Raw genomic sequence first — 26,974 nt, 5'->3', positions numbered from 1 at the left:
ATGTATATGTGGGATGAGTTATAATTGGGGCAGACATTGGATTGGGTGGTTTCTGCTATGTTAAGTATTGCACCTTGTCTTTGCCAATTTCCAAGTCTTTAGGCTTGCAGTAGCACCAGGGATATTGGGTGGATATGTGTCTAATGTGTGCAAAGTAGGTATTTGTTTCTCCACACATGGGGGTATTGTATTGCTGTACCTATTTGGTATTTTGGATCCACATGTGACCATTTCATATGTGTTCTTTCCACATATTTTAAGTAGATGTCTGACAACTAGTGTTTCTGTCATGTATTTATTATGCACATTAGTCGCTTTGTAACAAGATTGTTTGTTCCTGCTATACCTCATGCCACAGGTCCTGTGCACATGGAGACTGTGAGGATGATGCAGTATGGACTGTGGCCTTGGCCCTTAGCTGGCCATGAGTGCCCCTGTTATGGGGTACTCAAATCTGCAGGGAGACTTTATTTACATTGTGGACTTCAAATGTTTGACACCTTGGTTTGTGGAAATTTCAGTTCCCTGACTTTCCTTTTTCATGTGGGTAATGTGTGAAGGCCCATTACAGTGGTTTAGAAATGGAGGTGTCTTTTGTTTTCCTGAGTCATTCATACTAATGAATGTTCGATGTCACAACAGAACCTAGCTTATGAGCAATGTGAGGGTGTCACAGAAGTTAATTGTTATATCATTCATAAAAAGGTGCTGTTTTGTGACACTAGTTATTGCACACATTAGTACTCCAGCTTCTGAGAGGTTCACAATGTATTCCTCCGTCTGTCATTGCACAATATCAAGATTTCCGATGCAACGAGGTACATTGTACCTACAAGAAGCAAGGACTGCTGGATTTGACAATGGTTTTAGTTACCTTAGTTATTGAGGATAACAACTTTGGCTTCATTGCATAGGATTATGATAATGCTTCAGTACTGACCTCACAACTCTGGGAATAGAGTATTGCGAATCCCTTTCCAGTTACATCTGCCACAGTATAAGGTGGTTCTGCTGCAGAGTTGATTTATTGTCGCGCCTGGAGGGTGAAGCCGAATATGGAGAGTCCGATGGGACTCGTCTCTGTATCTGCTTTATCGACCTGCAGGTGCTAACCACCAGCAGACCCCCAATCACTTCAAGTCCTGCAATGCAACTCTCGCTGCTCGCTCTTTCTAATGTCATTTTAGGTCCCCTCATATCCAGCTTCACATGCAATATGCATTGGCAAGATTTCCCACCATGATGACTTGGAAACAGGTTGTTCTCACTTCCTACTCTTACTGAGAAAGCTACGCCCCTATTTTTCCACCGCAGTGCCTCACTTTGCTGTGGACTGACTGTACATGGGTAAGTGTGAGACTTACCAGCAGTTGCATCCATGACAGAGCCGATTTTCCACAGCTTCGAGCAGGTACAGCAGCGGCTGGGCGTTTGCGATGGGCTCTGTGGCGGTAAAGGATGTGCGGAGCTGTGTACAGGTGGTTTTCGGATTTCTAACTCTCCCTTTTCACCAGCTCAGATAAAAGCGGTTGGACCGCCATGATCTGCTCATCAGAAAGGTGCATTGTAATTGGGTGGGGGTATTTTGAGGTGGTCCATTCTCTGACGGTCTCCTTTGGTCCTTTCCAAAGCCACCATGGTCAGTTGAACTGTGCCAGTCACAAAACTCTCTATTTGCATGATTTGAAATGCAGCAACCAGACTAACCTCTTCTGACTGTACCGCAGTGGTCTGACCGCCACCGACAGTACCACGGAAGCTGGTCCCACTGCCATTGTAATGAGGCCCTAAGATTGTATTCACACAGTCAATAAAAGAGTGGAATGAAAAAGATCCTAGCTATCATAACGGATGGTTTCAATTCTATTAAGGACACGGAGAAGAGGATTATGCTGTACTTCTCCACTTTTTATTACAGCAGCCATGTTAACATATAACAAAATACTCAATTTTCCATAAACCCTGGGAAAAAGTCAACAATAAAACAATGACCAATAAGCACAGTCAGGGACCCTTGATAGTCCTTCATCCCTGTTGTCGCCTCCTCTTTCTTCCTGCACCAGAAATTGAGTAAAAAAATCTTCATCTCATGTTTAGACCCATCGGAACCAGAAGAAAGTGAATACCCATATGTAAATGAAAACCTATGACTTCAGAAGCAGTTTATACAATATCCTGGATTGACATAATCACATTATGTGAACATCATATATGAACAAATGCTACCAAATTGAATACTTGACTATACCCACCTTCATGGAATTGTTTCATCCCCGGGTTGGGTAACCTTATGAATAGTGGGCGGCCTAATCCTCTCCTTGTGTCCTTATTAGAATTTAAACTTTCCATTACACTAGCTAGAACATTTTCATTCTATATCAGGACCAGAGGCAAGGATTATGCTGGTTTAAAGCTTCTCCACAACAAGTGATGCAATGTCAGGAACTAGTTTAAAGTAAAACCTCTTAAAGGTAGAATCTGAAAACTAGTCTGCTGCATTAAGTATGTCTTCCAGGCCAACTCCGAGAAAGAATGCCTTTGAAGCCATGGCTCCTCTAACAGAATGAGGGCCTAATATCTTAGGGCCTTATTATGAGTTCCGCAGTCTGACCACTGAAGCATAGTGTTTGCGATCTTTAGGTGACCGCCGTGCCGGCAGTCTATCCGTCCACCACATTACAGGTTGTCAGTGGAGGCCGGCAGTGTGGCTGCGGCAGTCTATCGATGCCTGTGTGTACATTTTGACTACATATGAGTTAAATGCACACATATGCATGATACATATAGAAAGATACCACCTACCTGTTGCCGGAGTCCGACCCATATGTGGGCACTCCCAGCAATGGGTATATCATATGATGTGCTCCTTACCTGTGTCTCACCACAGACGGGGTTGTACTCCTCAGGGTAAAGATACTTCTGTGTAGGGGAGAACAAGAGGAAGGGAACCACAGCGAAATCTGCTTGGAAGAACTGGACAGGGGTGAGTATGCACCCCACATCCTTCCTTTCTGCAGTCCTTTGTGCAGCTGTCCGACCGCCATGGTCACCTTACGGAACAGGTAACTCGAAACACAGATGGCAGGTTGGCTACTCTGTACCACCCCATGGAGTCTGCCTTCCTCTGACTGTGGTCCCGGCTTTTGGCAGTGTGTGCTGGCCTTCCAGCTGCGTCCCTCCAGGGCCAGCACTCGAAAATCGTAATACGGCAGTCGGACCGTCACTGTTGGCATGGCAGTCCATGGACCGCCAACCTTGTAATCAGACCTTTAGGACCAAATGCCAGCCTCTTGCCTAGCTCATCAAACCCATCTAGTGATGGTAGGGGAGGAGACCGCCTTATAAGTCTTCCTGAGTGCATTCAGCAGTTGCCTCTCACCACGGGGGCAGATAGTCGCTGTCATTGTCGCATAGCTCTTTATGCACTGCACTACACTCAACTTTGAGGAATCTGGAAAGGAAGGGTAAGAAACCACACATAAATAACATTTTGAACAGTGTGAAATATTGAAAGTTGCCCATCTGTGGTAAATACTCTACCCGTAATATCCAATACTCTGACATTTGAAACCCTTTGACACAAAGTCATAAATGGGTGGCCAGCTTGGCTGAAATCTCCTTCCTTGAAAGATAAGAAAAGTGTTGTAAATAGAAGCCTGGAGCCGGGTATTATTTAGGTTGCTTTATTAAAGTTAGTCAAGTCTTCAAGATGTTGATAATAAGATATAAAGAAGACCCACCAGGAGTGACCAGCTTGTCACTCAGCCTGCCTGGTTCCAACTGCCAGTTGTCACCAGGCCAAGCCCCAAACACTCCATGATGTCACCCAAGGTTCTAGTGGTGACATCATGTGAGTGACTATGAAATCCCCAGAGGTAGAAAAGAGACAGGCTAAATACAACACATCTCCTTTCTTTAGGGAAATCAACAAGATGGAAATATAATAGATAAAATTAGCTTGAGTGTACACATCCATCTAAAAGTACACAGTACATTCCAAAAGAAAGGTAATTAAGATTAGTGTACAAATGTGGTATACCTATGCTCTGGTGAAAGGGATAATCATACGCCCAGCAGGGGGTGCTCCCCTACCGGTTAATCACCCATTGGTGTGTGACCCACCAATATCACCGACACAAAGGTGCTGATGGATCTATTGGCCAGACCCTATGAGGCCAAAGAAGTGAGAACATTCAGAAAATGAACATTGTTTTCCCCCACTGGATCCAGGTGTCGATGACACCAGTCCAGCCATAGAGTTGATCTGTATTGCTTGATGGATCCGCCCGTGCCTTAGAGATGAGGGATGTAGCTTGGCGTGAAAGCCCTGGGACTTTCCAGCTTTCACTGTAATCTTTTATGCCAAAGGAGGTAGAGACCCTTCCAGTACTGGCAGATGGCGATTCCCTTCGGCGTCTCGGAGAAGATCGTGAAAGGTTAGAGGGTTTGGGAAATTGCAGGAAAGTTCCAGAAGCACTGGATACAAGACTTGTGATCTCCATATTGTGGTTGCGAGCACCTTTTGTCTCAGAACCTGGGCCGAGAGGTGCATTATCATAGTGAATTGAGGAAAGGCATACCCATGTTTCACCTGTCAGTCCTGGAGGAACGCATTATTGGCTGCTGTCTCTGGGTTCAATCGCCAAATAAAGTACTTGGAGAGATGCTGGTCCAGACAAGATGCAAATAAGTCCTCCAAGAACGGGCCACATTTGTCTTGAAGGGCCCAGAAAAAAGATGGGCGCAACTGCCCATGGCTTGTGTCCTTCAGGCGGCGGGAGTGCCAATTGGCCACTTGGTTCGATTTTCCTGGGAGGTGTTCCGCCATCACCAAGATCTGGTTCACGAGGCAGTAGTCAAAGAAGTTTCACCCGGTCTGAGAAGGTCTTGGATCACATACCCCGTAGACAGTTGATGTAGGGTTCCACCACTATGTTGTTCATTTTGAGAAGGGCACATTATTTAGCTTGGTCTTTTGTCCAACACTTTACATCAAAAGAGCCTGCCAACAGTTTGAGGTAATTGATGTGTAGGGATTTTTCAAGAAAGGGCCATCTTCCTTCGTTGGAGAATGCTCCATGCCAGGTGCCCCAGTCAGTCCCACTGTTCACCTTTCTTGAAGGGAGGCAAGTCTACCACAAAGCCCAGGAGCACCAAAGACTGACGGGGCAGACTGACTTCTGTTAATTGATGATGAAGCTAGCGACTCCAGTTGTGTGAGTGCTATCTGAAGATGTGCAGAAAGATTCCGGGAACCCTGGTCCATCAAGAGAATGTTGCCTAAATAGGTGTCCCAGAAGTCCTGAGCTCTGAGAAATTCCACCACCAGGTACATTACTTTGGTAAAGCACTTCGGGCGGATGATAGACTGAAGGAAAAAGTGGTGAATTTGAAGGTCTGCCCCCGCCATTGGTGATGGGGGGGAGGACCAGGGTGGTTATGTAAGTGTCCTTGAGGTGGAGACTCACCATCCAGTCATTCGGTGCAGGAGATCCCCCAGGAGGTGGATACCCTCCATCTTGAAGTGGCGGTAAACCAGTCACTTGCTGAATTCCTTCAAGCTGATCACCGGTCGTTGGCCGCCATTGCTCTTCTCCTCCAGGAGGAGATTTCTGATGAAACCCGCAGGGTGAGGGGATGTCTGCATGATCGCACCTTTGCAGAGTAATTCTGCTACCCCTACATCTATCAACTCTGCTCCAGAGACCAAGAAGACCAGTGGGATAGGAGGTTCCATTTGGGTAATAGAGCCGTAGAACTCTTTACGGCAACCTTGTACAGTCTGGAGTACCAAAGAATCTGAGGTTATGGCCACCCATTTGTGAACAAAGGCTTGTAACCGGCCCACAGGGTTCTGTTATGGAGAAAGATGAACACTCACCTTGAGCTGAGCCTTAGTTGCCACTGCCTCAGTGGCTGCTTCTTGAACCCCAGTGTCTGGAATAACCTCTGGTGGGGTAGAGGTTTTTGACCTTCGAGGCATTCTGGTACTGTCGTCTTATATTACCATACCATGACAACATCTCTGGAGAGATCAGAGTCCCAGACGCTTTTGTGCCTTTCGCTATGTCCAGAATACGGGTCAAATGGCTAGAGATATCTAATAGTTTCTTCTGACAAGCCCACCAGGATCTATTTATGCCCTTTTTAGAGTAGCATATGTACTTTCACAGAAAGGTAGTCATGCGCTCAACTGTGTCAGAGGTCAGTGCTACTTTGTCACCTAGAGACAGGCGAGGGCACTCAGCCCGAAGGCAGTTGCCAACCTTTTTATCAGGTGGCTTCTGCAGCCTCCCTACAACATAGATGGTGACTTTATCCACGGGACACATTCCGCTGAGTGGAGGTGAGAAGTTGTTCAGGGTCAAGCATGTCAGAGGTCTCCTGAGGGGTCGTCTGTGGGCATGTTATCGCTGGGCATGTTATCGCTAGGTTGGCTGGGCAAGAGGCGCCATGGATAGGACCCTGTATCATGCTCTGCATTGGAGCCAGAGGGAGAGTTAGTCCCTGGAGGGGTCTTGGTGGGTGAGAAAAGAAGGTTACACTGGTGGGTTGGAGCCCAAAGGCCCGTACACAAGAAGGTCTGGTGCCTAGGGCAGAGGCTGGTCTAAGAAGGCTTGCTTCAACCTATCAAAGGCGTTCAAATTGATGCTGGAGATATGATCCCTTTTGCTTTCAGAGGATGGGGCATGCTGGTGAAGTGCCCCAGAAGGTAGCAGGAGCATGAGTCCGAGGCTATATTCCCTCCCAATGAGGGGTTTATAGCAGTGCTGGGCATCACGCAATCATTTCTGATCCAATGGAGTCACTGACTGTTGAACCGCTTTTAAGATAGAGGCATCCATAACTTATCATAAATGGTCATCAATTAAGAGATAGGTCATACTGTTCTTCTCTATATAGGCCTCATCAATATCGCTCATACTGGACAATGACTGTTGGGGATTACCCAATGTAGGTTTGTATGTCTCTGATGTCACCAGGCAAGTTAGAGGGCATTATTACAAAGGTGGGGGTCTCCCAATCCAATTTCAGTAGCCCATGGGTCCAATACCAGGGCAAACCCCTGCAGGACACTGCTCTCTCCTATGTATTGACAGGGGTTGCAGCTACCCCTGGGCTGGTGTCCCAGTATTTTTTTACACTAACCTTTCAATCGATCTATGTGATTCATATAGAATCTCAGGAGGGACGTGATGCCCCAGGTGTGTGAGACAAAGGTCTAATTATATGGAGCTCCCAGTTGACCAGGCTGAAATTGGCAGATCGCCTCAGGGGACTTAGCGCGCCGGCTCTGGAGGCGAGACACGCTGATCGCGCTCACCACATGGTGGCCTTAAGTGGTCGGGGGACCACACCTCAAGGCCCCAAGCACTTTTAAGGAAAAAACGGCCACAGAGGAACGACAAGCGTTCCTTGTGGCCGCGCCTGCAATACAAACACAGCACAGTACAAGAAATCGCCAAAATATAAGGATTAGCAATACAACAATTAATAGAGAGGTGGCCCAGAGGTAGTTATCTCAGATGCTGGAGCAGCAAAGAAAGAGGAGGTAGAAACAGGGATGAGGGACTTTCGGGGGGTGCCTGACTCTGTTGATTGGACATTGTTTTACTGTTGACTTTTTCCAGTATTTACGGAAAATTAAGTCTTTTCTTATCTGTTAATATGGCTGCTGTAATAAAAAGTGGAGAAAGTACAGCATAATCCTCACCTCCGGTCCTGACATAGAATTTGAAGCATACAACGACCCCAACAAAGTGCCCCTACAATAAATCAAAAGACTATGTGGTGTTATGATCTGACAAATGAGAGATTAACTTAAAGTGGACATAACTCTTGGAAAAAATAGGAAATAACACAATGCAAATGTAACTACATTTTGGGATACGTAAAGAAGATCTCGATGAAAAGATCAGAAGGAAAATTAACTGGGGTTTGAATATCCATTTGATAGAAAAAACGCGGGAACGCCAGCCTGAAATTCTTTTGCATACATTTGTGAAAATGCTGTCCATGATAATCAAGTAGTAGTAAATGTAATGCATATTTCTATTTTAAAAATGTTTGTAAAAGATATTACAACCTGCATTTGAGGCATATAATTGGTTCAAAAATTATTTTTCCATCTTTAAATATAAAGGCCGTCTGGAGTAAAACCGCCCTTGTTGGATGCGCATATCAGAAATGTCCTGGTTTTGACCTGCAAGTTTGCCATTACGCTCCTCAGTAAGTACAGTGTTTTTTTTTTACTTAAATCAATGTCTTCCTATATAGTTATGTGTAATTTCATGATTCTCTCGTTATCCCGTTCTATTCGCCTGAAAGCTAAAGTTAGAGTTTGTTTTTTTATATTTTTGCAGATGCACCGTTTTATATTTGCCTTCTATGTTGCATTACATGCCTTTGTTGAAGGCACGTACATAAAGAGGACTTGATTATTTTGGGGAATTCATTTAACTAACTATTCCTGCAGTTTTGAAGGCTTTGTATGTATTTAAATACGCTTCCACCACAAGAGTGGAAAACATCATAGATCACAAACTGTATAAGCAGGAAAACAAATGTTACCAATATGTAACTGTTAGACCTGTCTGGCCTTTTGCGTAGTCCCTCCAATTTATTATTTATTTTGTCCCCTTTTTGCCCCTCATACCCTTATTCATTTTTTGTATCCACTAGATTTTTCAAGGTGTTGGTCTGGGAGATAGGTGCTCTTTTGCCCTCATAGTTTTTTACCTCAGGCCTAGAGGCCTTTCCTGACAGGAATTTCTTTGGAGTCACAAAATGGTGGCTACCAACTGTCATAACTGACATACCTGGAACCTGTCCCATAGGATAGAGTAGGGAATTCCAGAACCTTCTGGTCCCTTCTGGACCTCTGAGGGTCAGCCTATATAAGGCGGAATGCTGGACAGCCATTTTGTCTTGTGAGTGAGGAGCAGCTGGAGTATAGGCTAAGGGTCTGGTAGGGGGTAGGATCTTCACAGGGTAGCTTGCCTCTTAAGGGTTGCCCCTTTTAGGATTCACCCCCCGTCCACCACTTTAGATCTGACCCAGTTAGCTTCATCCTACTGACCCTGGACAGGGGGGCTCCAGCCCAGGAGGGTGTGAGGTGTAAAACTAAGTCTTTACCCACCCTTGTCCAGTAGGAAGGGATAGAGCAATTTGCAGGAGTTAGAGGATTGGTGCCCTGGAGTGTGGAACCTCACCCCTGATTAGTTCCTCCTTGATGTAAAACCGGGACCCCATTGCTTGTGGGAGTGAGCGCAGCCAGAGTCACCTTTTCTCACCTGTGGACTCTGAGGTGGGAGAACAGGTGCTGCCGCGAAGTCGATGTGAAGCGGAGTGTAGCGCCGACGGCGTTTGGGCGGAGCGCTTCTGCACAGACTCTCGGCGGTGATCACTGTGTAGCGCTGACTGTGTTTGGGCGGCGCGCTTCTGCGCAGACTCTTGGCGGTGATCACTGTCCTGACAGGAGGGGCCTAGGACCGAGCAGGCCCAGAGGTGAGCCACTACCCGCGCTGACGAGGGGGGCAGCCGCCGGTCTGAGCCGCTACTCTCTCGCGCGGGCGCAGGAGCGCTGCCAGAGAGGGAATCAACTGAGGCGGATCGAGGCGGAGAGCGGGCCCCACACGGAGCGCGAGTGAGCGCGAACTCCTCACGGGGCTGGCTGGTACAATTTGGAAACCAGCCCCGAGGTACGCGCTGGGAGAGATCAGCTGAGGCCCCAGAAGAGGTAGCGTAGGCCGGAGAGTGAGGCCGTCTACCAACACAAGTAAGGGGAGTGGGGGAAATTGCGATGTGATTAGACTTTTCCTCCATTTTCAGTCATCAAAGTGTCTAGAAGCACTGGAACGCGGAGTGAAAGATCAATTCTGGTATCCCAAAGGATTTCCTATGCAGAGTTCAAAAGAGACAGAGTAAAAGGAAGTTTCAGAGCTGAGGAAGGTCAACTAAGAAGAACACTGTAAACTTTACTAGGGAGCAGCCTGGGTGGAATGCCTGTGGTACCTTAGAGAATTGCCAAAACGAACTTGTTAAACTTAAGGCTTACTCAGTAGATATTGTGTTCACCTGCTAAAAATCAGATATGGGAAAGAGGTCCTAGCAAATCTGTTTACTTCCATTTAGAGAGAGTTTGTCCACAGGAAATCGGCTGATAGAGAAGCCATTGGGGATAGGGAGGGAAGTGCAGTGTTGCTGTAAGAGTTGGCTTTGTTAACCTGGAGATCCCATAACTAAGGTACCTGGGGATTGAAAAGGAAGTAATTCCTAGGAATGTTTCTGTGCTGAAGATTGAGACACTGCTCCCTGGAGACCAATGTGATGTATTGATAAGCTGGGAAGTTGAATAGTGAAATGTCTTGGTAATTTTGAAGACATTCATAATACTACTGCTTGAATGTGATGTAATGACCTGTATTATCAAAAGAGAAATAATAGACAAAAGAGAGCAAAGAATATTTTTATAAAGCAGCTCGTATTTTTACACAAAGATTGGTGTAGCGTCATTTTTTAGTGTTATTGCCTTGAATTACTGCTGGGTGGTTTTGCAACCTTTACACATGTGCCTCTATTGATATTGTCTTGCACTAGGCCAGGCTACCCTAGGTGACCTGACATATTTAGGTTCCAACAGTAACTATATTCATTATGAAATCAAATGTAGAACTTGCAAAAAAGGGATAAAAAAAATATGCTCCCTAATGGTGAGCGAGTGAGCAGCTATTGGATATAAATATTTAAATTACTAATTATTAATGAGTACTCCGTTATCATCACACGTTTAAAATATATTATTAAATTACATTGTGCATTGCAACCATACAATGAATTATTTAGCATCATTTGAAGCCATTATTGAACTTGTGCTATTTAATAACTATAACTAATGAAATAATGCTTGATTCATCAAGATATACCCCTACCATTGTGAAACTTAAAACATGTCACCTGTTGCATATGTTATATTGCATTAAAATAGTGTCATGTCATGTCCACTACAACAACCTAACCACTACATTGCAAGGTAAGTCTAGCCAAGTTGATGTTTTGCTACTACCCGATGACATAGTACTACGGTTGATGTATTGAATGCAATATTATTGTAGATGGATATTATTGTTCAGGATGTACTGGCATCCGAATATATCTTGCGATGCAAATACACCTTTTATTAGTGTAAAATCCCATTCAAGTAATCACGAATGGTGGTGTTTTGGCCTTGTACATAGGGTTTCCCCATTGTGGAAGAATTTTCCCCATGACCAAATTAGCTCACAGAGTCTTGTGTGGCTGTTCCACAGTCGGTCCATCTGCAAAAACTGGTAATAAGTTTGTGAGTATGCACAAACAATTAGCAGATAGTTCTCTTTTTGGAAATGGTCATAGCTTTAATTCTGATAAGATAAGGCATACATATGTTTTTAGAATGGGTATGAGAGGGAAACACCACAAAAATATTTGTGATATAAGCAGAGCAGCACGACTACATGAAAGAAACTCAAAATGTTCATTCTCTTTGCATTTCGACATGCGGAAATGTACATTTCTCTGTATAATTAGGGACAGACATTAGTCCTCTTGAGAATGTGTCACAGTTGTGGATTCCCAGGAGTACTGCTGGAATTCTTGCTAAATTCCTGAAAGGTCTGAAATGAACTTAAAGGTGGGTAGAAGTCCACTTCAACAAATATTTGACTATTCAAAAGACAGATTAATAAGAAATTGTTGATATGAAAAATATACACTGGAAGCCACGTTGTCCATTTATACTAAATTAATATAGAATATAGTGAGGAGATTTTAATTCCAAAATCCATGCGACCAATCCCCCTGCTTTGCACAGGCAAAAGCTGTGCTGGGCGGGATAGTTGACTGAATATGAAGAGAAGCCCCCGAAATTTACTGAAAAAAACCAAAGGCTATAGTGACATGTTAGTTAGGTATGGTATTAAGATTGTACTTGGCATGAAAAAAACAAAGGTTAAAGTGAGGCTATACTTAGGTGTTGAAAATACTAATTAGGTTTTAATAAACAAACAAACAAACAAAATAAACAAACAAAAAGCTGATGACTTCTCAAATGACATCATTGATGACATTACTGATGACATTAAACAATTATTGTGACATGACCCTATATGGCATGTTGACTTGAGCTGATTGTTAAGTCTGCTGCTTATCTGACACCTGGATGCCCGAGAACCACAGCTGCAGGCTGGAACTGGCTTTTACTTGGGTCTGTTTCCGCTTGTGCCTCTGGAATCCCAGCTTCTGCTCCTTCTTTCTTCCACTCCAAAATGGCAATCACCTGCTTGAGGATTTGTAGCTGAGTTTTATGGTATCCATGTCAGGCTTTAGTATTTTTTTTCTTTTCCCTTTTCAACATGGCTGTGCTTCCCTTGGTTTCTTACTGACTTTCTCAATCCATTATCTTTTTTGTCATGTAGTGTTTGATGTATTTTTCATTTCCTCTTCTTTTACTATTTAAAGGCCTTAGCCTGGTTGTAGGGTGTCCCACAACAAAGCCATTTTCATTCTCTTGTTTCCACACTCCCTCCACATGCTGATCCTGCCTCTTTGCTCCTGGGACTTGCTCCTCCGAATTCCTGACTACCGGTTTTCTACAATCCGGTGAAGACCTAATCAGCAAGGATAAGTTTTTTACTCCTTTGATTTCTTTCCTCATACAGAGACGGAAGCTTATTGAGCGCACCTACCTTCTAAATATTTCAGTGTTTGGTGACATTGTGGCCTCCGGAAACAGTTGATCTTACCTCGATCAGTGGATGACCCCAATCTAGATAACGGGTAACCGCCCAGCCCTGAAGAGATTGCCAAGCCAAAAACCTCTGTTTCTGGTATGAATCCTGGTGTTGGTTTGGCCTTTGTCCTTGATCGACAAACTACGGTCTGACCAATTGAGGACCAATAATATTGCCCTTCATCAAGGTATCAAAGCCATCAGCCCCTTAACATCGAAGGATTCTGAAGATCGTATGGGGTTGAAGGAGTTTTTGGACAGCCTGGTGTGTTTTTCTTTTAATATGGACTATCTTCCTCTGACTGATCCAAAGTGGAATATTTGATTGGTTCCTTGAGTGGGGCAGCTCTGGCCTGGGCAACTCCTCCAGTAGTTGCTGAAGATCCTTCCTTGAATAATTATGCTGATTTTTTGGGCAAAGTTCAAGAAGATATTTGAGAGTCCGGATCCTCAAGCTTCTGCCTAATTCATTAAGGTTCACTAGTTTTCCTAGATTACTTTAGGGGAGGGTTACAGGAGGAGGTAAAGGGTGAGCTGGTAAGAATTCCCTGAGCTTTCCAGTTTTTTTTATTTCCCGGCCAGGTTCTCCTGATTAAACTTCGAGGAGAATGGAAAAACAGAGAAGTCTGAGATTCACTTCTACTCCTTCTTCCCAAATCTTTAGGCATACTGAGCCAATTGCTGAGCCAGTTGTTCCTTTTTCCAAGGTGCCTGATGAACTAATGCAGTTTTAATCTGCTAGAAGTCCTTTGTTCAGTGACAAAAAGGAACGAAGATGTAAAGGACATTTGTGCCTCTACTGGGAGAGTCCTAAGCACCAGATTTTACTGTTAAACTCTCCAGGCCACTGGAAACTGCCAGATTCCATCTTTTGCAGGGGATAAATGGGCAGGACATTTCATTCTTCCTCAAAGTTTTTAGTTCCTCTGGGGTATCCAATTCACACTTTTTGTATTGGAGTGACCCTTTAAGTCCCCCATGTCCAGTTTTTTTTGTTACTGCCCTCTATGATTCCAATACCTTTGGCATGTTTATCAACTTGAGTTATGCACAAACACCCCAAATTATGATCACATGTCATCTCTGGATCAAGTTCAAACAGTCAACAGATCTTTATAACTTCAGGTCTTGTGGCCTCCATCACAGTTTCACACTTAGAGTCTTCATGCAATCATAAGGAGATAGGTGCCTTTGATCTAATCTTATCTCCTACCTTTGCCATAGTGCTTGGGATACCCTGCAGAGATAACTGTTACTAGAAAGGACATTTTTAGGCTCCTGAGGTACAAGAAGTATCTGAAGATACAACCAGCCAGACTTTGGCCATTACTTTGGTTTACAAGGAATATTATTGTATTTCAGAAGCCTAGGTCTGCATCTCTCCCTCCTCATAGAGATTTGGGTTGTGCTATCCTAAACATACTTGTAAACATAATTTCCTGTGGTAGAATGTACTCTCTGACCCATCAAGAGAAACAAGTTCTGAAGCGACATTTGGACGAGAATATTGATAATGCCCTGATTGTCCAGTCTACATTACCCACTGGAGCTCCACTTGTCTTGCATCAATTAACCTAAGATCTCCATTAAAGGACTATTACCAGCTTCCACTCATCAAAGTCATACTTGAGTACCTTCATGGTGCAAAATATTTTGCAAAGTTAGATCTCTATGGAGCTTACCATCTGCTCCAGATTAGGGAAAGTGATGAGTAGAACATGGCCTTTCAAACACTCTAAGGATACTAGGAATATGCGGAAGATACCCTACGGTCTTACCAATGCTCCTTCAGTTTTACAGTGATTCATCATTAGCTTGTTCTCTGACATCCGGAACTGGTTTCTTGTGGTATACCTGGACAATATTCTGATCCTCTTTGCTTCCCTTCTGAAGCACTGATTCCATGTTCCGTCCTTCTTCGTCACATGGAAACCAATCTATCCTGTTCGGTGAAGTATGGATTCAAAAGGTCAAAAGTGCAGTCTCACCAGTATTGTCTTTCACAAGGTAGATTGCCTATGGGCTTTCTTAAGTGCTCTGCCCTTTCGGACTGGCCAACCCACAAGTCCATCCATGAGATACAGAGTTTTTAGGACTGGTTAACTTTTATAGACATTAAAAACTTTGCTGAAATGACCTGTTGCTTTTCGGCCTCCTCTGAAGAAGGATAACCTAACTAAAGGTTTATATCTGACTCCAAATTTCACAAAACGGGCATTTAAGACTGGGTCCTTAGGATTTAGAAAGGTAATTATGACCTGTTGTAATGTCTTTTACGTATTTGATTAAACAGTTTCCGAAGAGGTTTTCTAATTTAACAGTAGGACCAGGCACATGCAGAGCCCACAACATGAATTAATCCTTTTTCTGATTGTTAACAAAGTCTGCATATTTTGCCTCCTCTTGATGAGTCCCTCTTTGAGGTATGGTCAAGGGAGGGTAGCCAAAACAGAAAAACAAAAATGTATGCTTTATAAAACTTGAGTACCTGGTCGAGAAGTATGCTTGAGCATGCAAAGTGATATAGCTATCAATTATCATCCAGGTGTGTGAGCATTTTCTCTGTAACTGTAAATCCTGACAGCGTGATATGTTCCTCATATTTTTATTGAGAAGTTTAAAAAAAATTGTTAAGGTGACTAGTGCTTTCTATAAATTTTGTACTTGGCTACAAACATTTTGAAGGGAGAAATAAAAGCCAAAAGCAGGACACAAGTCTTTCCCCGTAGCTGCAGTAAAAGAGTAAGGAATGATCCACAGGAGTCTATGGTTAGGTCCAAATATTTTTGTACCAAGACTTTCTACACCAGTTTGTTTTGTAGATACCATGCACCATTCTTTTTTTATCTCTTCATCGACAACAATTGTTTTGGTTTTCTTTAAGTTTATCTTCAGTTTAATACATTGATATGTTTGAGAAGTCTTTGAGGATCAATTTGCGTTTTATTGACTAAAAGCACGTTGTTGGTGTATAGTAGGTGTGATAATATTTGCTGCTCAACTTTGGCAGGTGGGATCTGTCTGCTCCAACACAATAGAGAGATCTGACCTTTGCTCCTGTGTTTAATAGTTGGGTTGATAAACTCAAAAAACCCAATCAGGGAGATGGGCATTAGGGGCCACAAATTAGGATCTGATAACTATTTTAAAAGTTCAAAATTTCCTAGTCCTTTAACTTTGTTGACATACCCTCCCAAGTTTTACGAGCACAATTTTAGCATTTGAAATGGCTTATGTGGGTGTGGGGTTACAGTATCCTTTTCTGCTTCCATTTACTCTCTTGATCAATGAATTATCACGCTGCAATCGGATTCTATCTGTGGGTGATTTGGGGTAAGCATTGACGAATACTGCATCAGAGTGTTTTTCTTTTTATCTGTCAATGCTGACCCTCCCAGTGCATTACTCAATATTGAATTGGTAAAAGCCAATCTCTTACATGATATAGTTTGATTAGCATGCCTATTTTAGTGTTTTATTAGTACATTAGGGTATGCACTATTGTGCTTTTTTGTAATTTTTCTTACCCAATTCATGAGCTATCCTTTTTCCAATAGTACTAACTCGGTTACTTCGGGATAGGGCCACAAATCCAATGTTGGCTCTTTTATCAGGTTACAACAAGGAGCCAGGAATTCAATTGAAAACATTTCTGAAGTGAGGTGTGAGATGATCTAGGGTTTCTATGCTCTGCAGCAACTTTATGTCCTAGGAACCTTTTGATCTTTACTCTGGTAGAAGTAGCAATTGATTTGAAACTGTTTCATATGCGACATCACAGTTTTCCCATTTGAATTTTGCGATTTTTTGTGTGATATTCCAATCTCTGTTGAGGTCAAATTGGGAGAATAATTCGTTATTTGGAGAGCCTTCTTAGTGTTTATTTGTACACCGTGAACAAATTGCACCGGTAGTGTAGCTTCAGGGCTGTGACTGTTCAACAAGGGTTGAGCTTGTACTGCGTGATGCGGAATGATACTTCCATTACTGTATCCTTCACAGATATTTTGATTGTGGTTCAGCTCCTTTTGAGTGTCTTCTTCGTTCAGTCCATATTCAAACCCAGCAACTGGCTGTAAATATCACTGTTCACTAGAAATAGGGTTCTTTCCCCCTGTTTATGTGCTGCAGCTTCTGGGGCCTTTTTAGTTAAAGTTTCAGTGCCTATCATTTTAAAGTGCAAGAGTAGCTCCTCTTGTGACTTTGATTGCTGGAGGAGAGATTTTACTATGCGTGTGGTTGAATCCTGCTTAGTGGCATTCCTTTTTTTTAATATCAGATGTGTTTTTCTAGATGTGATATATTTGCAGTATTTAGGGTAGCTGAGGTATTTGCTTTTTTATTTCCGGCTTTTCTAAACTTCTTCCAGTCTCGCTCGCTCAAGTGACTAGACATTGGCTGTTTATTGTTTGAATGACTATATACATATGTTGTCTCATTTAAAATATTTTATTCAAATAATTAAATAGCCAATGTGACTAGAAATGGGCTAGTAATTTTTGAAATAATTGTATTAATTATTGAATGAAACAACATATGCATATATTGATGATGTTAGTGCCTTTGGCTTCATATGGTATAATGCGATTTTAGGGTGTGCAATTATTGTTGAGCAACATGAACAATACTTTGAGGCAGTGTAATAATAGTAATTATTGCTAAGCAATATGAATGATAGGATGCTACAGGGACCAAAGACCTCCAGAATGTCAAGTACTTGTGGTAGCGAGCGCTTCGGGTCCGCTAACTACAAGGGAATATTATCTGCCTAAAATGAGACTATGTCCTCCCAGTCTGGGTCCCAATTCAGGCCCTTGACCTGCGAGTCCACCCGAAGCCAGGTCGTCAGAGGCTCAACGGTGAGCACAAACAAGATTGGCGAGAGGGGATATCCTTGTCTGGTGCCCCTCCCCAGCCTAAATTTCCTCAAACTTGCTGTGTTAGACCTGACAGCCGTGGGGTGGTCTTCCCTCCAACTGTTTCCTTACTCCATGCACTGCTAACCAGGGCTTAAGTGCGTGTGCTCTCTCCCCTAAACATAGTAATAGTGTCTCAACCACAATTGGCGTATTTAGTTTACTTATACATCCCTAGTGATGTGATATTACTTATACTCAGGGCCTGTAAATTGAAAGTTACTAGTGGCCTGCAGGAATTGTTCTCCCTCCCACCTAAGTAGCACTCTAACCATGACAGAGGCCTGCTATTGCAGAGCCTGTAAGTGCAGAAGTGTGGCTCAATGGTTGGAGCGGCAGACCCTGATGCAGAGGTCTAGCCCGGGACCAGGGTTCAATTCCCCGCCTCGGCGGGTCTTGTGCTCATAAATTCCACCGACCGGATAATTCTCGCCTCGGTGCCTATTCTGATCATAGAGTGCAACTCTGGGCAATAGCTTGCTTAATCTCCACACCGGTCCCCACAACGCTAAGGATGCCTGGCCTTCACCCTGGTGGTGCCCAGGAGTGGACGCCTCACAGGGAAAGCCAGGACGGGTTCCACAGCGGTATTCGTACAAGCGCCTTGAGACCCTTGCGGGTGAGTAGTGCGCTATACAAGTATCAATTTACATTTTAGTTCAACACTGCCATGCCGACCTGGAAAAAAAACTCTTCTGCCAGGCCCAAACCTTCCCTTTTTACACATATAAATTACCCCTAAGGAAGGCTCTGAACAACTCAGAGGGCAGGGTGCAGTGTACTTAAAAGGCAGGGCATGTACTTTTCAATTTCACATGTCCTATTAGCGAGGCCTATCTCTTCAATAGGATAGCATTGGGATTTCCCAATTTTGTCAGATAAGTGTAATTCACATACTGGAAGAGATGAACTTTTCAAGTTTGGTGTCTCTGGAATCACAATTGAAAATCACAACTTATGGTGAAGTTGGATTTTATATTGCAATTCGGAAAATGCCACTTTTAGAAAGTTGAAAAGAAGAAACCCGGAAATGTATCTGGGAATACCAAAGTGCACTACAATCAAGTCACTATAAAGTGTACACAATGTTATCAAATAGTGTTAATAAATAATATTCTGTTACCCTTCAATAAATGATAGTACTCCAACCAATTTCCAATGAATCATAAGCTGAGAATCAGATCTTCAGACCATGAGGTTGGTAATAATCTGCTTTATTGTTGATAGTCGCAGATGAAATAAAGTTCAAAAATGACGAAAATATGTAGCTCGTATTCAGCATGTAACAACTAAAAACTTCACATATCCCAATGCATTTCGGGCTTTTCACATAAGCCCTTCATCATGGGAATCTGCTATATATCAATAAACTGATTTTATTAAACAATGTACAACAACATGGAGTTTAACATTAGTCATGAAACATAAGGGTTCACAAGAGAGCAAGAAGAACTCCTCACATCATCATCACCTTGTACTATGTGTCAACCACACTGAAAACAGCGTGAATCCAGAAAGAAACTAAGATAGCAAAAGTGAAAAAGTGCCAAAAACATAACCCGAATTGTGACATTAGTAAAAACGTACCCTAAATTAAAAGAATTGAGAACCACACTAGTCGTACCTCAAGACGCTTGAGTGCTCACACTCATAGCAAAACACAAACCAATGGAATGTCACTGCAATCTGTAAAGTAACCAAACCGAAACTGAGGCGTGTTCTAAACATAGTGTGAAGAGATGTAACACCGTAAAAGATCTAACACCGTAAAAGATCTACGGTGCTTACCTGCAACAATGTAAATAACACCACTACGCTACAGCGTACCAGAATGTAACAGCATCTAAAAAAGAGCTGTAATGTGCTAAAACACCTATGTGAGTACAATTAATCGGCAGAATGCCTGTTGCAAACAAGAGGACGCCGAGAGCATACGTCGGCGTTTACCTGAATCGTGGAAAGTGCTTGACTAGAAGTCGAATAGGCCAGAATAGTGATATGCAGTACCTGAAAAAACGGAACTGCAGTAAATGGCATGTCCAGAATGATCTAAGAAACGTTGAAAACAGCGCCTTCTCAGTGCACAGACTTACTGATGGCAAAATAAACCTGAACGCAAACTTCTCGCGAGAAGACGCCGGCTCCAGCGAGTGAGCCCGAGCGTCTGCTGCGTATAAATAAGTAGCGGAGAAAACCATGAATATAGAGATAGGACAAGTTTAAGTTCAAGTTCAGTAATTTGTATAGCGCACTACTCACCCAGAGGGTCTCAAGGCGCTTGAGGGAGGGAGGGTGCTTTACCTATCGAATAGCCAGGCTTTTAGCTGCTTTCTGAAGGAGAAGTGGTCCTGTGTAAGGCGGAGGTGAGTGGGGAGAGAATTCCAGGTTTTGGCCGCTAAGTAGGAGAAGGATCTTCCTCCCATGGTGGATCTATGGATGCGCGGAATTGCGGCGAGGGCTTGATTGGATGATCGTAGTTGGCTGGTGGGTGTGTAGAAGGACAGTCGAGTGTTGAGGCATTCGGGTCCTAGGTCGTAGAGGGCCTTGTGTGCGTGGGTGAGGAGACGGAACGTTATTCTCTTGTTGACGGGGAGCCAGTGGAGGTCTCTCAGGTGACCGGAAATGTGAGCTTGACGGGGGATGTCCAGTATGAGTCTGGCTGAGGCGTTTTGGATGCGTTGGAGTTTATTCTGTAGTTTGGCAGTGGTTCTGGCTTAAAGGGTATTTCCTTAATCCAGTCTGCTGGTGACTAGTGCGTGGGTGACCGTTTTTCTTGTTTCGGTGGGGATCCAACGGAAGATTTTTTTGAGCATGCGTAGGATGTTGAAGCATGAAGATGAGACGGCATTGACTTGTCTAGTCATCGAGAGGGAGGAGTCTAGGATGAAGCCCAGGTTGCGTGCGTGATCTGTAGGTATGGGTGCTGTACCCAGGGCCGGTGGCCACCATGAGTCGTCCCAGGCAGAGGGGGATGATCCTAAGATGAGGACTTCCGTTTTGTCCGAGTTTAGTTTTAGATGGCTGTTCTTCATCCATTCGGCTACTTCTTTCATTCCTTCGTGTAGATTGGTTTTGGCGGTGTTTGGGTCTTTGGTGAGGGAGAGGATCAGCTGGGTGTCGTCTGCGTAGGAGATGATGTTGAGGTTGTGTTGAAGCGCGATGGATGCGAGGGGACTCATGTAAACGTTGAAGAGGGTGGGACTGAGTGATGATCCTTGTGGTACGCCGCAGATGACTTTGGTGGCCTCTGATTTGAATGGGGTGGAGGCGGACTCTTTGGGTTCTTCCGGCGAGGAACGAGATGATCCAGTCTAGAGCTTTTCCTTGTATTCCGACGTTGCTGAGGCGTTGTATGAGGGTGCTATGACAGACTGTGTCGAAGGCGGCGGAGAGGTCAAGTAGGATGAGGGCAGCTGTTTCTCCGTTGTCTGGTAGCGCTGCGATGAGGGCGGTTTCGGTGCTGTGTTTGGCTCGGAAGCCGGACTGTGAGCGGTCGAGAGATTTGTTGGATTCAAGGAAGGCGGTGAGCTGATTGTTGACGGCTTTCTCAATGACTTTGGCAGGAAATGGGAGGAGCGAGATGGGGCGGTAGTTCTTAAGTTCAGAGGGGTCTGCTGTGGGTTGCTTCAGAAGGGCGCTGAGTTCGGCATGTTTCCAGATTTCCGGGAAGATAGCTGAGTTGAAGGAGCATTTGATGACATCGCGGAGATGGGGTGCGATGATGGAGTCTGCTTTGTTGAAAATGTGGTGGGGGCATGGGTCGGTTGGCGATACTGAGTGGATGGAGTTCATCAGTCGGATGGTGTCTTCAGTATTGATTGGGTTCCAGGCGCAAAGGTTGTAGAGTGCTGTTTTGGTTCGGAGGTGGATGGAGTGGACTGTTCTTCGGACTGGTTTTCAAAGCTGTTATGTATGTCAGCGATTTTGTTGTGGAAGAAAGAGGATAAAGAGTCGCAGAGGTCTTTGGAGGGAGTGATGTCGTTGGTGCCGACGGTGGGGTTGGTAAATTCTTTTACGATGTTGAATAGTTCCATTGCTGTTTTGGGCGTTGTTGTCGAGTCGATCTTTGAATGCTGATTTCTTGGTAGATCAGATCAGTTGGTGGTGTTTGCGGGTGGCGTTCTTGAAGGAGGCCAGGTTGTCAGTGGTTGGGTTTTTTCTCCAGGCTTTCTCGAGGGTGCAGCAGAGCTTCTTGGATTTCTTAAGGTCATCGTTGAACCAGGGGGATTTTTTGGTGCCTTGCTTGATTTGATGGTTTTTCAGGGGTGCTAGTTCGTCAGCGCTGAGGGTGATCCATTGAGTGAGGTTGGTGGCTGCTTGGTTTGGGTCCGATGATTTGGCAGGGGGGTTTAGGTGAAGCGAAGAGGAGAGCTGGGCGGTGGTGATTTTATTCCAATTTCTTCGGGGAATGGGTTGTGGGGGGTTGTGGGTCGTGGTCTTTTTGTAGTTGAAGTGAACGCAGCTGTGGTCCGTCCAATGGAGGGCAGTGGTGTGATCGAAGGAGATGTGTTTGCTGGAGGTGAAGATTGGGTCGAGCGGGTGCCCGGCAAGGTGGGTGGGGGTGTCAACAAGTTGTTTGAGTCCGAGATTGGCCAGGTTGTCCAGAACACCGGAGGCAGGCCCGGGACAAGGGTGGGGGTGGGGGCCCCAGAGACAGCAGTCTCCACTGCTCCTCTGAGGCAGCACAGAGCCCAGCCCCCACTCTCTCCTCTCCATAAGCAAAGCCCACCCCACAAGAGAAGATAAGAGACAAGGACAAGGATGGGGTGGGGGCCCCAGCCTCAGAGAGCAAGAGCAGGAGGCAGCACAGAGCACTGCTCGGGACCCTGACAAGGGTGGGAGTGGGGCCCCCCAGAGAGAGCATTCTCCAGGGCAAAGCACTCTTATTGGAATGCACCATGTGGGCGTCCGCAGGGGAGGTGGGGGGGAGCCGGGGGCAAGGCAGAGGGGAGAAGGGTGCAAGGCAGAGAGGAGAAGGGTGCAAGGTAGAGAAGGGTGCAAGGTGGAAGGGAGAAAGCTAAAAGGCAGAGGGGAGAAGGGTGTAAGGCAGATGGGAGAATGGTGCAAGGTAGTAAAGGGTGCAAGGCGGAGGTGGAGTAGGGTGCAAGGCAGAGAGGAGAAGGGTGCAAGGCAGAGGGGAGAAGGGTGCAAGGCAGAGGGGAGAAGGGTGCAAGGTACAGAGGAGAAGGGTGCAAGGTAGAGGGGAGAAGGGTGCAAGGTAGAGGGGAGAAGGGTGCAAGGTAGAGAGGAGAAGGGTGCAAGGCAGAGAGGAGAAGGGTGCAAGGTGGAGGGGAGAAGGGTGCAAGGAGTAGAGGAGAAGGGTGCAAGGTAGAGAAGGGTGCAAGGCAGAGGGGAGAAGGGTGCAAGGCAGAGGGGAGAAGGGTGCAAGGCAGAGAGGAGAAGGGTGCAAGGCAGAGGGGAGAAGGGTGCAAGGCAGAGGGGAGAATGGTGCAAGGCAGAGGAGAGAATGGTGCAAGGTAGAAATGGGTGCAAGGCGGAGGTGGAGTAGGGTACAAGGGGGAGAGGAGAATGGTGCTAGGCAGAGGGGAGAATGTTGCAAGGCAGAGGGGAGAATTATGCAAGGCAGAGGGGAGAAGGGTGCAAGGTAGAAAAGGGTGCAAGGCGGAGGTGGAGAAGGGTTCTAGGGGGAGTGGGAGAAGGGTGCAAGGGAGAAGGAGAGAAGGGTGCAAGAGGGAGGGCGAGAAGGGTGCAAGGCAGAGGGGAGAAGGGTGCAAGGGGGATGGTGATGAAGTTAAAAATGTGCCCCCCCCCCGGAAACATTTCTGTGGTCGCCCATGGAACGCACACTACTTTGTGAGGGAGAGTGTGAGAGAGTGGAGAGAGAGAGAGAGTGGAGAGAGAGAGTGGAGAGAGAGAGAGTGGAGAGAGAGAGAGAGAGAGAGAGAGTGGAGAGAAAGAGAAAGTGGAGAGAGAGTGGAGAGAGAGTGGAGAGAGACAGTGGAGAGTGGGAGAGAGACATTGGAGAGAGAGAGTGGAGAGAGACAGTGGAGAGAGAGTAGAGAGAGAGTGGAGAGAGAGTGGAGATAGACAGTGGAGAGAGAGAGAGTGGAGAGAGAGTGGAGAGAGCGTGGAGAGACAGTGGAGAGAGAGTGAGAGTGGAGAGAGAGTGGAGAGATTAGAGAGAGAATGGCGAGAGAGTAGAGAGAGAGAGTAGTGAGAGAGAGTGGAGAGAGAGCGAGAGAGTGGAGAGAGAGTGAAAAAGAGAGTAGAGAGAGAGTGAAGAGAGACAGTGGAGAGAGTGGAGAGAGAGAGAGCGGAGAGAGAGAGAGTGGAGAGAGAGAGTGGAGAGAGAGTAGAGACAGAGTGGAGAGAGACAGTGGAGAGAGACAGTGGAGAGCGAGTAGAGAGAGAGAGAGAGAGAAGGGAGAGAGGGTAGAAAGAGAGAGTGGAGAGAGTAGCGAGAGAGTGTAGGCAGACAGTGGAGGGTGACAGTGGAGGGAGAGAGTGGAGAGAGAGTGGAGAGAGAGAGAGAGAGAGATAGTGAGAGAGTGGAGGGAGAGTAGAGAGAGAGAAAGTGGAGAGAGACAGTGGAGAGAGAGTGGACAGAGTTGAGAGAGAGAATGGAGAGAGACAATGGAGAGAGTGGAGAGAGTGTAGAGACTGACTGACTGATCCAGAGACTGAATACTGACTGACCGAGAGACTGACTGACTGAGAAACTGACTAAGAGAGTGACTGACTGATTGACAGAGAGAGAGAGAGAGAGACTGATTGAGAGTGAGACTGACTGACAGCGAGAGAGAGAGACTGACTGACTGACAGAGACTGACTGAGGTAGAGAGATACTGACTGACTGAGGTAGAGAGATACTGACTGACAGAGAGAGAGACTGAGAGAGAGAGGCAGAGACTGACTGACAGAGATAGACTGATTGACTGCGAGAGAGACTGACTGAGAGAGAGACTGACAAAGAGAAAGAGACTGACTGAGCGAGGCGGACTGACTGAGACTGACTGACCGAGGTAGAGAGAGAATGACTGACTGAGAGAGACTGACTGACTGGGAAAGAGAGAGACTTACTGGGAGAGAGAGAGAGACTGACTGACAGAGAGAGAGAGAGAGACAGACTGTGAGCGAGAGAGACTGACTGACAGAGACTGACAGAGAGAGAGACTGAGAGACTGACAGAGAAAGAGAGACTGACCTACAGAGAGAGAGATTGACTGACAGAGAGAGACTGACTGAGAGAGAGGGCCTCACAGAGAGAGACTGACTGACAGAGAGAGAGACTGACAGAGAGAGAGAGGGAATGACTGACAGAGAGAGTCATTGACAGAGAGAGAGAGAGACTGACTGAGAGAGACTGGCTGACTGCGAGAGAGAGAGAATGGCTGACTGAGAGAGACTTACAGAGGGAGAGAGAGACTGTCTGGAAGACTGACTGACTAAGAGAGAGAGACTGAGAGAGAGAGGCTGAGAGAGAGAGACTGACAGAGAGACTGACAGAGAGAGGGACTGACAGGGAGAGGGACTGACTAAGAGAGACTTTCAGAGAGAGAGAGACTGAGAGAGAGAGACTGAAAGAGAGAGGGACTGACGGAGAGAGAGAGAGAGAGAGAGAGAGAGAGAGAGAGAGACTGACTGATAGAGAGAGACTTGCTGACTGAAAGAGAGACACTGACTAACTGAGAGAAACTGACAGAGAGAGACTGTGAGAGACTGACTGACAGAAAGGGAGAGAATGACTGACAGAAAGACAGAGACTGACTGAGAGAGAGACTGACTGACTGAGAAAGACTGACAGAAAGAGAGGGATAGAGATAATGATAGAGAGAGGGACTGATAGAGAGACTGACAGACAGAGGGACTGACAGGGAGAGAGACTGACTGAGAGAGACTGAGAGAGAGACAAAGAGAGGGACTGACTGAGAGAGACTGACAGAGAGAGAGAGACCGACTGACTGAGAGAGAGACTGACTGACTGACTGACAGACTGACTGACTGAGAGAGACTGACTGACTGAGAGAGACTGAATGACAGAGAGAGATAGACTGACTGACTGAGAGAGAGAGACTGGCTGACTGACAGAGAGAGAGAGAGACCGACCGACTGACAGAGAGAGAGGGAGACTGACTGACTGACAGACTGACTGAGAGAGACTGACTGACTGAGAGAGACTGAATGACAGAGAGAGATGGACTGACTGACTGAGAGAGAGACTAAGAGAGAGAGAGAGACTGACTGAGAGAGAGAGAGAGAGACTGACTGACAAAGACTGACAGAGAGAGAGAGACTGACTGACTGACTGACTGACTGAAAGATAGATACTGACTGACAGAGAGAGAGCGACTGTGATGGAATTGGGGTGAAAGTGTGTATGAAGCTATGCAATGCCTCTTAAGATTGCTATTGTCTACTAATAAAAATGTATTATGAAAATGTCCTCTTTGTAGTTACATCTGCTTTTGAAATACTGCATTGTCGCATTGTCTAATGTTTTAAAACGAAAATGAGAAGGAGAAGTGGATGCACTTTTGTCAAAACTGAACAATGAGTGTACCCGATGTTGTATATCATGACACAGGTCTGCATCAGGAAACCCACCTAAAATTGGGCATATCATGACAGGAGTTTGCATCAGGAAACCCACCTAACATTGGGCAAACCTCCCCGGTCTACCGATGGCAGGGACCCTGTAATGAATGGACCACCACCTATGATAGTCTGCTGGCAGACTAAGCCCAACCTTTGACTCCACCATCAAGTGTTACTTATAACGGCTGTATTGGTGACAGTAGCGTAACAATCGCCCTGCATCCCCTGCAGTATGGCGAGTCGCTGGCCTGAGAGCTCTAGACTGGCACGGAGGATGGGAGGGGAGCCCCCTCCATGGAGTTTGCAGGGGGGCCCCTCAAGTTTCGTTACGCCACTGCCTTTATCAACCTGTTGAAGTTGATAGTGAGAACACAACTCCTTGCATTCCGACTATTGCCACAATGACGTAACATATTTTGGAGGCTTTTGTCAATAAATGTTTTCAAGATATTCAAAGAATGGACTAGATTACCTGGATAAATGAAAGTCCAGATAATCAATGAAGAGAAGGCGCTCTCCTTTCCTGCAATTACAGGGAATAGGTTGGTTTTGTCAGGCCCCAGCCACTGATAATTCTGAGTAAAGGAAAATGAAAGACTTGATGGGCTGTTATTTTTGGACACCAAAACCTGCTTAGTGTAGAAAGAATATTACCTCTGAGTGTACCTTCCTGCGCTCGTTCTAAGAGTTACCATGGCAGGCTATCAGAATAAGTACATTGTCTTCCAACTCC

At 45.4% G+C, this 26,974-nt stretch overlaps 1 protein-coding gene across 1 annotated transcript in view; it reads left to right on the top strand.

The window, feature by feature from the left end:
• LOC147709475 (serotriflin-like) overlaps positions 1–26,974 on the top strand; it is a 260,350-nt gene that overhangs the window by 189,200 nt on the left and 44,176 nt on the right. The window contains exon 5 of the mRNA XM_086925499.1: positions 8,144–8,229. Within this exon, the coding sequence (XP_086781625.1) occupies positions 8,144–8,229 (86 nt within the window). The remainder of the gene's footprint in view (positions 1–8,143; positions 8,230–26,974) is intronic.

Source organism: Lissotriton vulgaris, chromosome 6, assembly GCF_964263255.1.
Source record: "Lissotriton vulgaris chromosome 6, aLisVul1.2, whole genome shotgun sequence".
Taxonomy (NCBI): Eukaryota; Metazoa; Chordata; class Amphibia; order Caudata; family Salamandridae; genus Lissotriton; species Lissotriton vulgaris.
Note: the sequence above shows the minus strand (reverse complement) of the source record. Positions and strands in the feature narration are given on the sequence as shown.